Raw genomic sequence first — 16,453 nt, 5'->3', positions numbered from 1 at the left:
TGCCTTATAAGCTTCAATTGCAGCCTCTTTAATAAGTTTCTCATTTTGCAAAACCTCGGCCAATATATGATCATGGTTTTTGACAAATTCTTCAACACGAGACAAGACAACATCCCTATTCTTATTCAGATCAGATAAAGCCAATGAAGCACAAATTTCAGCTCGATAACGACGACGTGCAATTATCTGAATAAATTTACAGAAAAACAATCAACCACAGAACAAAAATTAAAAAAACAAAAAAAGAAAAAAAAAGAAAAATAACAATTTCCAATACTTAAAAAAAATACCTGATTTAAACGATAACTTCTAAAAGTCTTTCCAAAATATGAAGCACAGTGATAAAGACAGAACAATCCACAATCCACATTTGAACCAACTTTTTGTCCATCAAGTTTTATCATCCGGATTGGGAAATCCATCACCTCTTCTCCACCTTCACGGCCTTTAATTGTCATATACCTTGACATGAGGTATCTCTAAATAAAACAAAAAGGATATATAATTATGACAAATACAGACAGGAATAAAAAAAAAAATAAACAAAAGTAACCTGTGTAGTATACAATGTACTTAAATTAACCAATCTAAAAAGTAACCTGTAAAGTAACCTATGAATATAGAATAACACAATAAACACAATAAATAAAAAAAAAGTTAAGTAACTGTTGTAATAAAACACAATAAATAAAAAAAAAAGTTAAGTAACTCCTGTAATAAACAATCTGGTAACCCACAAAGTAACCCAAGATATAAAAAAACCCTTAAGTAACTCCTCTAATAAAACCCAAAAAATAAAAAAAAAAACCTTAAGTAACTCCTCTAATAAGCCATCTGGTAACCCTAAATGTAACCCTTTAAGTAACTCTAAGACATGTAATAAAGTAACTCCCATAATAACCCCAAAACAAAATATAACAAAAAGTATAACCAATCAATAAGTTATGCTATAATACAAAAAATGCCAGCTATCAAAACTTAATAAATTAACTCCCATAGTAACCACAAAACAAAATAAAACTAAAAAGCCTTACCAATCGATAAGTAATGCTGTAATACGAACAATGCAAGGCATCAAATTTTGAAGTATTTCTCTTCAATTTTTTATCATAGATAGAATACTTCCTATTGTCCAGATAATCAATAGTTTTGTCCATAAAGTTTACCACAGCAACAGAATAGTGATTATCATACCAAATTGGCATAAAAATCTGCAATCCAAAAATTAATGACATCATTATATATTAAAACTAATTTCATATTAAATTGTAATTAAAAACAAATATTTAACAGATATAAGAATTGTACCAGCATAGCAGTTAGGAAGTTAGTACATCTAACATTTAAAAACCAAAGATCCCATGCTCCATATACATCTCTCTCGTATATACATCCATCACCAGCAAAAAGACACTGCAAAACAGGCCACTACATACAACAAAAAAAAAAAAACAATAATGAATGATAAGTTAACTAGTAATAACTATAATGTCTGTTGAACTATTAATAACCATTAAAGACATACCATATGCTCATCTCCAAAGAAAATTCTGGTATAAGTGAAGCCAGCCAAAATCTCTTCCAAATTTAAAAGGATATAAAAACAATCCATCACACGACTTGATATCAACTGTCCCGGAATTATTGTTTGAAAATCATCCCGGGGCAATTGATATAAATCTGAATATTTGAAAATAACCTCCCTGTTATAAAACACAAAGACCAAAATCATTAATATAGCCAAAACAAAGTAACCCCAATTTATTAAAACCTCTAAATATAAAGGTAACATCTCAAGTAACCCAATGTAATCCCTGTATATAAAAGTAACCCCTATGATAACCACAAATGTAACCCCAGTAAAATTTCAAATATAAAAGTAACCCCTATGATAACAACAAATGAAAAATTTCAAATTTAGATAAAGGTAACCTCTCAAGTAACCCAATGTAATCCATGTATATAAAAGTAACCCCTATGATAACCACAAATGTAACCCCAGTAAAATTTCAAATATAAAAGTAACCCCTATGATAACAACAAATGTATTCCCAGAAAAATTTCAAATTTAGACTTGTATTATTCACAAAGTAACCCCTACACAACTAACAGTAGTAAAATGTCTAAGTAACCCTTATAATTTTAACAAAGTAAACCCTAAGAACCTCCTTTACAACCCCTACAAAACTAACTAACACACTTTAAAAACTTTATTAACCAAACAATTAAATCATCTATCTAGTAACCCCCAAAGTAACCCAATAAGTAACTACAAGAAAATAAACATAAAATAAGTAAACAATATTTTGTCACCGAAATACTTACGATTCATCAACTCCAGAATAATTCTCAACAAAGTAGTAGTCAGCAACTTTAAGCCTTAACTCCTTCATTGCATATATTATCTTCTTGTTGTTCTTAGGCCTTAAAGATTCTGATGTCAACTGTAATGTATAACCACCAGGTTCACCACAGTCAATACTACAACTTAAAAGACCAGAACTATTAGAAGTAGATCCACTACTATCAGAATTTTCAGAATTTTGAGGAGCATCCTCACCATCAGGAAACTCTTTCATCTTTTCCTTCAAAACTTCAAGAGCCTCTTCATCAGAATGCCCAGGCACACTACAGTACATTATTTCTTTCTTTTGTCTAGGTTTTTTTTTTTTTTGTAGAAGTACCAACATCAGCTTTCTTTTTTGAGGAAATACTTGATTCTGATTTCTTCTTTTTTTGCTCTTGACTTTTTGACACTCTCTCCTTTGTTGAAGGAGCAGATACACCAACAGAAACACCACTTGCAGAATTTGACTCAGAAACAACAGGCAGTGCAAAACCTTCTGCCATTTCGGTATCTTGAGTCCCAACTATATTAAAAAATTCTTGTACTTCATTAACATCTGCATCCGAGTCTGATTTTCTTCTAAATTGTCAATTTGCAACGCAGATAAAGAACCACCCTTTACATTTTCAGAATTAACTTCCAATTGATCATCTTGATTCTGATGTTGTGAATCTTCAATATTCACAATTTCATGATGCACATCCAATTGTAAATTTTCATTTTCATCTTGAGAAAGTTGAATTTCTGAACTTTTAAAACACTCCTTTGCAAAAACTGAAAAATCACTTCTCTTATTCTCAATATCCTGAAACCCAACTTCAGACACATCAGTTTGAATATTGTGAACCTTCTGTTCAGAACTTTCCTCTTCATTAATAGATTTCAAAACTTCATTTATAACACCACATGACACATCAATTTGTGCCGGATTAACATCTGAAACTTGACCAAAATGATCATTATTTAAATTAGGAGGAGTTAAAATTGGTGTCGAAAGGTTAGGATTTGTATATGAGAAAAGGTCAAAAGAAGGAGAACCTTTTGAAACAGTAGAACGCAAATCTTTTTCAACAGCAGTAGCATCTCCCATTTCTATATCTTGAGCATTGTCAGATACTTGAATATTCTCTATGCCAAGTACAAAAGACTGATCTCCCTCACCTTGATCACCCTCACCTTCATAAGGTTGATCTTCCTCAACCTCAGTTTGAATAGGCTGGACAGCCTCATCACCAGCCTTACCACCAATATCAGTGGGATATTGTGCTTCAACCACATCTCCATCAATAACAGTTTCAGAAGCTTGACCTTTATCAATCCCATCTCCCTTTTGCTCAAAATTGGTCAATATCAGTTCATTATTGACAAAATCAGATGAGAAATCTTCTGCAATAGGAGACTCGATATGTGGAGGAATTTGCTCATTCATTTCACCAAAAAGCTCTTTATTTAAGTTTGGTGGAGTTTGAGTTGATACTTTAGGACTTTTATTTGAAAAAATCTGAAATGAAGGCAAATGCTCTTCAAATTTCTTCATTGCAACAGTATGATTTACAATGTTATCAATCTGGGCCCAAAAACTTTGATCACTGAAAATTGGATCTAACTGAGAAAGCTCAGGTGATCTCTCTTTTTCAGGAAGCTTAGAATCTTCTTGTACAGCTACAGACTGTAGCTTTATTGAATCAATACGTTTCTCGAATTGATGACAAAGTAATTTCAAATCTCTCTTCAGCAACATATAATTTTCTTCAACATCCTATAAAAGAAAAAAATTAAAATTAAAAGATATGAGAAACAAAAATAAAATGACTTAAACTATAATATAACTACAAAGTAACCCCACATTAAGTGACTTAAACTATAATATAACTACAAAGTAACCCCACATTAAGTAACCCCTGTTAATATAGATCAAGTAACCCTACATATAACTACAAAGTAACCCCACATTAAGTAACTTAAACTATAATATAACTACAAAGTAACCCAACATTAAGTAACCCCTGTCAATATAGATCAAGTAACCCTACAAAGTAACTCCACATTAACTAACCCCTGTCAATATAGATCAAGTAACCCTACAAAGTAACTCCACATTAAGTGACTTAAAATATAATATAACTACAAAGTAACTAAACATTAAGTAACCCCACATTAAGTAACCACACATTAACTAAAATTTCTGGTAACCCCTCTAGTAACCAATAATATAATAACTTCAGTAACCCCTTATGTAACCACCTTAGTAATATCTCTAGTAACCTTTCTAGTAAACAATCTGGCATTAGTAACCCCTTAAATAATAATAATAGTATCAAGTTTTAAATGTTTCTCAAAATAATTATCACCTATGACTATATTTCAGCAAAGTAACCCCATAAATAACAGTATATTTAACAAAGTAACCCCATAAGTAACCCTCCTCCTTTAAGTAACCCCTTATGTAACCTCCAAAAAATAGCTAAAGAAATCAACAAAAAATTGCTAAAGGAATCAATTAAATAACCCCTAGTAACCTTAAAAGAAACTTAACCCCCAAAAAATTGCTAAAGAAATCACTTAAATAACCCCTAGTAACCCTAAAAGTAACCCCTATACATTTAACCAAGTAAACCACAAGGAAACTTTTAAGTAACCCCAAAGAAACAACAAAACAATAAATCAAATAAAAATAAACAAAAAAAATTATAAAAGAAAAATACTTACATTCTTAGAAAGCTGATTAATCTCTTCATTTGACTGAATCTCTTCAGGAAGTTCAAAAGTTACAAAACGTGAAGAACCAATACTATGTTCTTGCTTCTGAAATCCCATATCAACTTGTTTTGCATCTTGCTTCCTTGAATATACAATCATAGCAGATGATAAAGGTTGTTCCCCTTCCACATAATCTTTTTCTTTCTCCCCTTTTTTCTTCTTTCCACCTTTCTTCTTCCCTTTTTGTTTTGAAGAATCCTTTTTCTTCTGTTCCTTCTTTCCCTCATCTTTCTCCTCTTCATCCTTATTTCCTTCATCTTTATTCTCCTCTCCCTCTTGATCTTCACCTTCTTCCATAAAAACAGGAAGCTCTGGAACAGAACCAACTTCAGTTATTGGATATGTATCTTTATCCAATTCCCCAACACCATAAACTGAAAACTCATTAGCCAACCTTTGTCTAATATCAGAATTACTCCAATGTTTGATCAGTGGCAGAGCTGTAGGACAAGCAATACCTCTAAACTGAAGCTGATGGAAATAGCAAATTTGCAGCAATAAAACACAACCAGCAATATAACTTTGCTTAGGTTTATAACCATTTAACTTATCAGCTAAATCATCAAGTACATATTGACACCAATTATATTTGGCAATCATAGACACATCTTCCAAAGCTAAAACAAGCTTTAGATCAGCCAACCTATTTGTAGTGGGTGTTAGCAATGTGATCATTGCAAACATCAAAAAACACTTTTTAAAATCTGTATTCCCAGATTGCATACCCACATCTGATTTCAGTAATTGCTCCAACTGATTTACAGTGATTACAGACTTTGCATTCCCATATTTTTTTCTCCAAGCAACCTTTAAATCACTATCTCCCCGCGCGAGAATTGGAACAGGCAGAGAACCCATTGGAATCCCAAATACATCATGCACATCAGCAGCAGTTAATTGAAACTTCTCACCACTAGGCATAACAAACATCCTACTGCTAGGAACAAAACATTTGCAAAGCCATCGTATCATTTCCCTTGGGAATTCAGTCATTTTAATCGAAAACAAGCTCCCAAAACCAATATCATAAACAGCTCGTCTTTGTTTTTTATTTTCAGCTATCAATTTCATTAATTCAACTACACCAGAAGGCCTACAACGAACAGTAACATCAGAAGCCCTAAACAAAATAAAAAGAACATGAATTAAAAATACAAATCATAAAAAAAAAAATAAGAAGTAACCCCTTAGTAACATCATATATAACTAAAATATATAAAGAATAAAAAAAAGAAGTCAACTAATCCCTTAAGTAACCCCTAATAAATTCTTAAGTAACCCCATATGTGCATATTGAAACAAATCATATAAGAAAAAAAAACATCAATTAAAAATACAACTCATACTAAAACATAAAAATTAACCCCTTAAGTAACCTCATAAAAAGTAAAAAGAAATTAAAGCATTTAAAGTAACCACTTATATAACAAGTAACCCCTTAAGTAACCTCATAATAAGTAAAAAGAAATTAAAGCATTTTGTGTAACCCCTTATGTAAGCCATAATAACTCCTCAAGTAACCCCATACTGCATATTCAAACATATTAAGTATCCACTAATATATCCCTAGTAACTAAAAAGTAACGCCAAATATAATCCCCTAAGTATTACAATATGCATATATTAAAACATATAAATATTACATAATTTATCTTACCCTTTTTCAATATCAACAACTTCAACAACTTCAGCATCTGCGTCTTCTTTTAAAGTAGAAGCTCTAGTAGAAGGTTTCAACTCAATAACAGATTCAGAGAGAGTTGTTGATGTTTTTGCTTTCCTAGCCTTTGGTTTTACATCCACATCTTCATCTTTAACCAAATTCCTACTTCTCTTCTTCACACCTACTTTCCGTCAAAATGTTCATCAGTACTCTTGACTACCAAAGCTTTTGCCTTAACCTCAACATCTTCAACAGCTTGTGTCTTAACCTCAGCATCTTCATTCTTATTCTGAGCCGAGTGACAAGTATCTTTAGACAATAAGTACAATTGTTTAGCAGGAGGTATAGAAGAGAGAATTGTAGCATCATCTTGGTCATTAAGCTCAGTAACAGAAGCATTATCCAAAACTTCAGCCCCATCAACAACAGAATCAGCAGCACTATTTCCAGAAGCTTGTTGCAAAACTTCAGTGCCACCATCATTCACAACACCTACACAAGCAACAAAATCAAATTAAATTAAGTAACCCCTTTAGTAATCCTTAAAGTACCAAGTATAGTAACCTCTCTAATAATAACTTAAGTAACCACTGTGGTAACACCTATAATAAAATCTAAAAATAACTTAAGTAACCCCTGTAGTAAACCATTTAATAACTACTAAAAATCACTTGTTAAGAAACCCCCTGTGATAAGTAGTGACTTTTAAGTAACCACTTAAGCAAAAATCCTAGTAACTTTAAAAGTAACCAATTAGATAACAACTTAAGAAACTCATGTGCTAGCTAACTCATAGTAACTTTAAAAGTAACCCATTAGGTAACCCCTGTACTACCTCCTTAAGTAACCCTTGTGATAACTCCTAAAATAACTCCTATGTGGTAACCTGATAAGTAACCCCTCTTGTAACCCCATCCAGTAACTAATGTTTGAAAACATTTAAGTAACCCCTTAAGTAACTCCTGTGCTAGCTAAATCATAGTAACTTTAAAAGTAACCCATTAGGTAACCCCTGTACTAACTCCTTAAGTAACCCCTGTGATAACTCCTATAATAACTCCTATGTGATAACCTGATAAGTAACCCCTCTTGTAACCCCATCCAGTAAATAATGTCTGAAAACATTTAAGTAACCCCTTAAGTAACTCCTGTGCCAATTAAATCCAAGTAAATTTTAAAGTAACCCCTTAGATAACCCATGGACCAACTAAACTCTAGAAAACCGTTTATATAACAACTACAATCAAGTAACCTCTCTAGTATAAAATGTAGTAACCCCTAAAGTAACCCTTAGAGAAACCTCTTAAGTAACATCTATGCTAAAGGCTACAAAAACACACAATAAAAACAACAAAACAGTAGACACAAAGATATTTTAATTTTCATTTTTCTGATACATAAACAACTACAAAATGAACAACAATCAGTGACTTAAAAATTAAATCATTAAAAACTAGGACAAAAATAGATCAAAACCTTTTAAAAACAAAGATTATAAAAAAAATGTAACATATAACAATAAATCAAATAAGTATACACTTCAATTTCGATAAAACAGAAAAAAAAATCATAGAACTATACAATTCAATTTGTTTGAAACAGAACAAAACCATACCAAAAAAAATGTATAAAACAAAAGAATTAACACAAATTATAATAACCAAAGTTAAAAATGCATAACATAAAACTACATTAAACGATCAACAAACAGCGAAAAAACCATAAAAAACGTCAAAATTACATCCTAGGGTTTGAAAATTGATAATTCAAAACAGAAAAAACATCTGAAAATACAAATAAAGAAAAACTAGGGTTCATAAAACGTAATTCAAAAACGAAAAAAACAACTATAAAGAAAAATTAGGGTTCAAACAACGAAATTAAAAACGAAAAACATAACTAACAAAAATCTAACCAAAAATGAACAACAAATTACAAAATGCAAAATAACAAACCTGAATCATCAGTATCTTTAATTGCAGTAGAATCTGAAATAAAAAAAAATAAAATATAAGTAAAAACTAAAAAATAATCGAAAACAAAATGCAGAATTAAAAGATACAAAAAAGCACAAAAAAAAAAAACCTGAATCGTCGCCATTTTTGTTCGCAGAAGAAGCTTTGCTACCCTTACCGTAAACGATTTTGATTTTTCCCATTGATGAACAAATTAGAATTAAAGAACAAAGAGAATTTGAAAGAAGAAAGAGCAGAGAGAAAACACAGAAGTTAGAGAGAGAAATTCAAAGACAGAATGCAGAGTGAAGTGACAAGAGAGAGAGAAATGGCGGTTAACATTCTTTTTGGAGAAAAAAGAGGAAAAAAAAAAACAAATTCAAAACTGATAACGGTACCCCGTTATAACAAAACGCCGTTACGAGTCTGGGCCGGCCTTGACACGCTTGGGCCTAATATTGTGGCTGGCCGCATGGTATGGCCAGCCACATATGAAACTTTGTGCTCTTTGTAATATCAATTTTAATTTCTTACATGTACACCTGCTGCTACAGTTAAATTGACACACATGTCGCACGAACCCGCTTTAACTAGATGTACTCCTTCTGTTTTTTTAAGTACCCTGTAGTGGACATGTGCTGAATAATAAACCTCTCAAGTGTCATCACATGTAAGTGTCCCACATTGGTTGAAGAAGAGAGAGGTAAACACTTTATAAGGCTAAGGGGCTACTCCTCCTATTGCCATATGGTTTTGGGATGGAACCTTCTTGGACTTGTGAAGTGAACTCTCTCTCTTGGTTTGCGGGTGCGGCCCAGACCCGCATTTGACATGGTATCAGAGCCAGACCCACGATATGGGACCTTAAATAGCTAAAGTTCACTGGGCCAAGAAGCACTGTAGCCCGAGAGTATCTTAATTATCAGTAACTACAAATCATGGAAATTGAATATTAATAATCTACTCATTAAAACGATTCCAACACTTATCCACAAGACTTTATTTTTTCTTATTTAAAATTCACTAACATTGGTCAAAGTAATTCTAAAGAATAATGCTTATTTCCCCAATAAGGCAATTAAAAAAACGGATGGAGTACATTTTAATGTATCTATATTTTGCGAACAACCAACAAAAAACGAATGGAGTACATTTTAATGTATCTATATTTTGCGAACAACCAACAATAATTGCTGGTAATGGAATAGACCAGTCCGGAAATATTTTGATCGAAGAGAACGAATGAATTGTAATTCTACAGACTTCAGTTCGATTTTCTCTTGCTTCAGTTTAAAAGTCTAGTTAATGATCCAAAGCACCATTCAAAATGTCACATCTGCTGGTCTACTTCCTGGAAAATGGAATTCAACTTTCTTAACGTAGATTATTCATACAAATAGTCAATAACGACTAATCCAACTACGAGTAGATTTTTAAATAGTTTAGTTTGAAATCATGCAAATACACGTCACAAATTGTCTTTCCCGTGTTTTTTAATTTCTCTGTGGGACCAATAATGTCACAAATTCAACATTATTTTGATGTAGAAAAATAACATATTATATATTTTAGTCAAATGTGAAATGTGTAGTTATCATAGTCATCAATTATAGCATTGCTCATATATATGAATTCTTTGACCCGTTCCTTAACCAACTGAACATTTATAATATATTGTTTTATGGAAGGTTGTTTAGTATCAAAGCTATTTTGATCTTAAAAGAAAATAATTAGTACCAAATGGCTCAAAAAATAAGTTGGTTTTCGATATTGTTCTCAATTTATTTGCCAATTATCTTATTGATGATTTCCAAATCAACAAATGCTCAAAGCTATTACTGCTCAAACAATACAATGTTTGCTAAAAATAGCCAATATGAAGCCAATCTCAACACCCTCTTCCGTTATCTCTTATCCAATGCGACCGTCCCAAACGGCTACCACCAAGCGGTTTCTAGCAATGGCAACCCCAATAGCGAGACTATCTACGGCCACTTCCTTTGTCGCGGGGATTTAAACACTAGCGCGTGCCAAACTTGGGTCAACTATGTCATAGCCACTGACCTTCCTACGAATTGTCCTAATCGAAAAGTAGCCATTGTATGGCGTGACGAGTGTATGGTCAGATACTCAAATGAGTCCTTTTTTGGTAAAATGGACACGAACCCAATGACGATGTTGCTGAATACGCTTAATGTAACGGGAAATTCAACCCGGTTCGAGGAACTTCGGGATAACATGATGAACAACGTGATTGCTAACCGAGCCCCCACTGGAGGACCACAGAAGAAATTTGCGACAGATTTTGTAAATGTATCGATTTTCCAAAATATATATGGGTTGGGTCAGTGTACACCGGATTTGACCCCTAGTGATTGTAACTCATGCTTGCTAAATGGTATTCAGCAGTTCCAGATGACTCAAGGTGCACACATTAAGCAGCCTAGCTGTGTTGTCCGGTATGAGATTTATTCTTTCTTTGATTTGTCATCGGTCGCCCCACCACCTCAACCGTTGCCACTACCTCCACGACAATCGCCCACCGGTGATTCCGACCAATCTAGTGGTACGTTGGTTAATGCCTCCATATCTAACTTTCTATGTGACAAAAAAAAAAATTATTTATTTATTTATTATTTTTTTTTTTTTTGGTAGGATGATAAATAATATCTGTATTTGTCCCTATAAATCATACAGTAGTTAATTAATTAAAATTATTAGCGAACTAATGGATATCAAAATTAACATGAGATAATATGAATAGATTTTCGTGCATATTTAAGAAACCAATGAAATAAGATATAAGTTTGACTTCACATAAAATTTGACCAAAAATTAAAATAAATTTATTTTTGTACTCCGTAAAATGTTGGTAAGTTAATACTACGTATAATACTTTATAAGCTCACTTTTGGTGGCAATGTCTATTGTCTAATCAAACATGTTCCTTGGGGAAAATATAATGATTTATATACTATATGTTGGGGAAAATATAATTATGTGGACTCTTGTTATATTGATATAGTAGTTGGTAATGAACAGTATTAATTTGTATTAAAGTTTCATGTTTTTTGATGTAAAATATGTTTGTTTAGGGAAAAAAATCTCAACAAGTGTGATTATCGCCATTGTCGTTCCCATTGTGGCTATCTTAGTGGCGTTACTGGCTATAGGGATTTGTTATGCCAAGAAAAGGAAAACAAAGACTTATGCGCTTTCTGAAACTGGTAAGTTGATTATGATCCCAATCAATTTACCCTTGTTATAATAAAATAAAATAAAATAAAAAAAAAATAGAAATGCAAATATTATTGAAACTCCTTCATGGCTAAATTTTGCTCTATTGGATGATGTTGAAGGTGATGATTTCACAACCGTCGAGTCCTTACAATATGATCTAGCAACGCTTCAATCAGCAACAAACAACTTTTCTATTGAGAACAAGTTGGGTGAAGGTGGATTTGGTAGTGTCTATAAGGTAAGATAACAATTATTTCTTGTCATAAATACGTCTACAATGTAGGACATCTTGTGACCAATGTAACGACTAAATTAAATTAAATCTACGTATACACTTTATACTAGTAAAAATAGCATGAGATGTGGAATTAATACTCGCGTATATATTTGATTAGATTTAAGTTTCAATATGTTTACGTATTGTTCTACAGGGTACACTATCAAATGGGCAGAAAATAGCAGTAAAGAGGTTGTCTCTAAACTCTAGTCAAGGATTACAAGAATTCAAAACTGAGGTTTTGCTAGTAGCCAAACTTCAACATAGGAATTTGGTGAGGCTTTTGGGATTCTGTTTCGAAGGGCAAGAAAAGTTACTGGTTTACGAATATGTGCCCAACAAGAGCCTTGACAACTTTCTTTTTGGTACGGTGTATCTTATATCTAGCCAGGGTATCTTGATTTGGTCATATACCATGTTAATTTAATCTAAGCGCTTGACTATTAATATGCATGTGCAGATCCTGAAAATCGAGGACTACTTGACTGGGGTACGCGTTACAAGATTATAGGAGGGATAGCTCGAGGAATGCTATACCTCCATCATGACTCTCAACTAAGAATTATACATCGAGATCTTAAGGCTAATAATATCTTGTTGGATGTCGATTTGAACGCAAAAGTTTCAGACTTTGGTATGGCAAGGATATTTGTAGTGGATCAAAGCCAAGGAAACACAAGCAGGGTCGTTGGAACATAGTGAGTATATATAATTCAATTTTCGACTTACTAGTTTTCAAAATTAAATGAAAAAGATGGAGTATATACGTACTTTGAACATTGTACCAATTATATGTTTTAATTTTTTTTTTTTTTTTTGCGTGCTTCTTGCAGTGGTTATATGGCCCCAGAATACGCGATGCATGGACAATTCTCTAACAAATCAGATGTATATAGTTTCGGTGTCTTAGTCTTGGAAATAATTAGTGGCAAGCGAAACAGTTCATTTTATGAATCTGGAGAAGCAATGGACCTTTTAAGCTATGTAAGTACAACCATACTAACTTTTTCTTGTTTGATCTATTAAATTAAGATTAGACAATTTGACTAACTTATTACAACAAAATGAATGTTAATATTTTCAGGCATGGAAGCAATGGAGAGATGGTATGCCTTTGGAATTTGTTGATCCAATGATAAGAGACTCATGTTCGTTGGACGAAGTTATGAGATGCATACATCTTGGCTTAATATGTGTTCAAGAAATTCCAGATGATAGACCTACTATGGCAACAGCCGTCCTTACACTAGACAGTTACTCCGTTACACTACCGGTTCCCGAAGCTCCGGGATTTTTCATGAAAAGTAGAGTGGAGTCAAATTTTACCAAGGATGTTGGTTCAGACCAATCATCTGGAAAATCAGCACGTTGGTCAGTCAATGATGTCTCAATCACCGAACCTGAACCACGGTAACGTAGTTAGGAAATGGCTGAAGAGATAGGTTGTTTAGAGTCTTAAGACCAATTAATTGTCATTTGCAAGCTTTAAAATTTATGAATAGGTTCTTAATACACATATCCTTAAACATAGTATCAATTTTATTTTCCATTATAATGATATAGCTACAAAGTTGTAGTATTATATTGTTGTTTATACAAACATGCTTTGGTATTCTTAAGCAGTTTGATTCAATTGTATATTTATAATTGCTCTGTTTTTGTACGTTGATGCATCATGGATGTGGTGCGAAGCCATGGATTTTTTTATTTGAGGGGACGATTTGTGGATATTTTAAAATTCAACAAAAAAAAAAATGGGGAAATTCTCATTAGTAGCAATGTAAAATTGTACATTTTCAATGGTAACAAAATTTTTCACAAATTCTCGAAAATAGCATTACTTTTGATAAATTTCTCTAACATGACAATAATTTTGTATTTAACAACTAATTAACTTTATTAAACAATACTTAATCTATTTTTTTTTTTTTAAAAAAAAAAGAAACAGCCACCCACTCAAGCCCCCAGCCACCTGCCCCCACCTTGACCACCCAATTCAACAACAAAACACAGCAGCCCACAACCTCTCGTCACACCGGCCAACGCCAAAATCCCCTCCTCGTCTCCGACGAACACTATTCGCCCCTCCCCCTGTCGTCTCCACTCCATTCATCCCCTTAAACCACGCACCACTCGAAACCCTTGAATCCCCAAAAAAATTATAGGGTTTAAATCTGTCGCGAATCGTACATTCTGTTGCTTCAAATTGTAGCTTGTTCATCGACAATTAGGTTTCTTGCTCCTCTATTTAACAAAAGTATGAACCTAACACCATTGTTGCCGCCTTCGAAAGGTTTAATTTTTGCTGTGGGTTGAGTTTTTCTCTCTCTTCCCTTTTGTGCGTTTAGGGTCGTTGTTAGTTGTTTCTCCTTATGTTAATTATGGAGGGCCGAAGGTGGTTCAGGGTTTGGGGGTCGTGGTGGGGTATCGTCGGCTAGTGATTTCAGGGGTAGTACGATCGGCGTGAGTGGCTAGACCGCTAGAGTGGGGAGCAGGGGCAGGCCGGCAGGGCAGGGCGGCTGGTTATTTTATTTTGTTAATTATTAGCTTAATTAATGTTTAATTAAGCTAAATATTTGTTAATTAGAAAAATATTGTCATGTTAGAGAAATTTATCAAAAGTAATGCTATTTTTGAGAATTTGTAAAAAAATTTGTTACCATGCATTGAGAATGTGCAATTTTACATTGCTACCAATAAGAATTTCCCAAAAAAATGATAAGAAAAAAATATCACATATAATTGTTTAATATCACATAAAGTAATCAAGATCGATTCATAATTAATATGACAAACTAGTACTAAAATACGTCAAAAAAATACTCCTTTCGTATCATAATGTTAGTCTCATATACTATTTTCGGCGTTTCAAAAAGATCTATCCATTAATCCATATTGAATATATTTAATTTATAACTTGATTTTTTTTTTTGAAATATAATTTAATGTGGATTGATGACATGACTCTAAGTAAGGAAATTTTTACCTTAAATTATTAAATTATGACTTGTACTTTCCTAATGAAAAATCAAAAAAGTTAAATAAGGTAAACTAATTATGAAATCTGTTATACTTTAAATGTTAGATTCCAAATATATTGTTTTCTTATTTTATGTGATTGATTCTATATGGGACTAAGGCCCTATTCTACTCACCTTAAAAAAATAATATTAAGTAAAAATAATTTCAGTTCAGTAAAAATAAGTTCAGTTCAGTAAAATTAATTTCAGTTCAGTAAAAATAATTCCAGTTCAGTAAAATTCAGTTTTCTTAAAGAAGAATTATAATAGAAAATCAGTAAAAATAATTTCAGTTCAGCGAAAATAATTTAAGTTCAGTAAAATTAAGGTGAAGAGAACAGGGCCTAATATTATGAAACGGAGGGAGACCTAGGACCTAGAGCTAAACCACCGGAACAAAATTACCTTTGTGATTTAAATTAGGTGTATAATGGATACTATTATTTCTTTTTTTTAGGAAAGATACTATTACTTCTTTAGTTCTTTACTATAGCTTTTTTTGTTTTTTTTTTTCCTTACAAAAAATAAAAATTACAGTACATTAGTTTCTTTAGAATTTGGGAGACAGATGTCTCTCCTTGTTTTGGAGTGGTTCCGTCAATGGTTGATGACTGCATGTGAGATGAATCAAATGAGAAAGAAAAAAAGGTATTTTAATTATGGTTTCCTCTATTTTGGGAAAGATACATTAATTGGACAGGTTGGCATGCATGAACAAATAAAGAACAAATAAATTTAGTCTTTAGTTATCCGGCCTTGACTAATTCAAACTTGTACTCTTATGAGGAATTCTAGGACTCTAACTGACTCTAATAAGGGCATAATCGTCCATTTACATTTACCGTACTTGAAAAAAAATAATGTCATAACACATATTGGTATTTCATTATACTTTAAATAGTATCACCATGATACCAAACACCTTATTCAATGATACCAACGAACATAAAATTGTTTTGTTGGTATCGATATAATTTGTTGTTGGTATCATGTGAAATACCAACGTATGCTGTTAGATTCATAAATGACTTTTTTTGAGGGGAGATTCATAAATGACTCTAAGAGTTAGAGTCCAAGAATTCCTCCACTCCTATAATCTAAAATGTAAAGTTGTATGGAATATTTCACTAAGCAGCGAAAGTGATATATTGACATATTTAACAACTAAATTAATTTCTTTTGATTATTGTG

At 32.5% G+C, this 16,453-nt stretch overlaps 2 protein-coding genes across 2 annotated transcripts; one reads left to right on the top strand and one right to left on the bottom strand.

Moving 5' to 3' along the window:
• Window positions 1-6,760: 6,760 nt before the first annotated feature.
• On the bottom strand, window positions 6,761-9,149 carry LOC145637319 (uncharacterized). The gene is made up of 3 exons (XM_081688781.1): window positions 8,856-9,149; window positions 6,991-7,262; window positions 6,761-6,892 (listed from the first exon to the last, which is right to left on the bottom strand). The coding sequence occupies exons 1-3, from the start codon at window positions 8,926-8,928 to the stop codon at window positions 6,761-6,763; spliced, it is 477 nt and encodes a 158-aa protein (XP_081544907.1). The 5' UTR covers window positions 8,929-9,149.
• A 1,248-nt stretch (window positions 9,150-10,397) lies between these two features.
• LOC145636385 (cysteine-rich receptor-like protein kinase 10) lies at window positions 10,398-13,824 on the top strand. The gene is made up of 7 exons (XM_081687939.1): window positions 10,398-11,291; window positions 11,821-11,952; window positions 12,085-12,203; window positions 12,397-12,607; window positions 12,703-12,940; window positions 13,076-13,226; window positions 13,327-13,824. The coding sequence occupies exons 1-7, from the start codon at window positions 10,466-10,468 to the stop codon at window positions 13,654-13,656; spliced, it is 2,007 nt and encodes a 668-aa protein (XP_081544065.1). The 5' UTR covers window positions 10,398-10,465; the 3' UTR covers window positions 13,657-13,824.
• Window positions 13,825-16,453: the final 2,629 nt, after the last annotated feature.

This window comes from Chenopodium album, chromosome 6 (genome assembly GCF_948465745.1).
Source record: "Chenopodium album chromosome 6, dcCheAlbu1.1, whole genome shotgun sequence".
Taxonomy (NCBI): Eukaryota; Viridiplantae; Streptophyta; class Magnoliopsida; order Caryophyllales; family Amaranthaceae; genus Chenopodium; species Chenopodium album.
This window is presented reverse-complemented; position numbering and strand designations above follow the sequence as displayed.

Bases quoted from the DNA above. Each gene is read 5' to 3' on its own strand.
- LOC145637319 (XM_081688781.1), bottom strand. From the start codon at position 8,928: ATGGGAAAAATCAAAATCGTTTACGGTAAGGGTAGCAAAGCTTCTTCT. The intron at 7,263-8,855 runs GTTTTTTTTTTT...TTGCTTGTGTAG, and splicing joins CAAAAATGGCGACGATTCAG to GTGTTGTGAATGATGGTGGC. The intron at 6,893-6,990 runs GTAGTCAAGAGT...GTAAAACCAAAG, and splicing joins AGGTTAAGGCAAAAGCTTTG to GCTAGGAAAGCAAAAACATC.
- LOC145636385 (XM_081687939.1), top strand. From the start codon at position 10,466: ATGGCTCAAAAAATAAGTTGGTTTTCGATATTGTTCTCAATTTATTTG. The intron at 11,292-11,820 runs GTACGTTGGTTA...ATGTTTGTTTAG, and splicing joins TGATTCCGACCAATCTAGTG to GGAAAAAAATCTCAACAAGT. The intron at 12,941-13,075 runs GTGAGTATATAT...TGCTTCTTGCAG, and splicing joins AGCAGGGTCGTTGGAACATA to TGGTTATATGGCCCCAGAAT.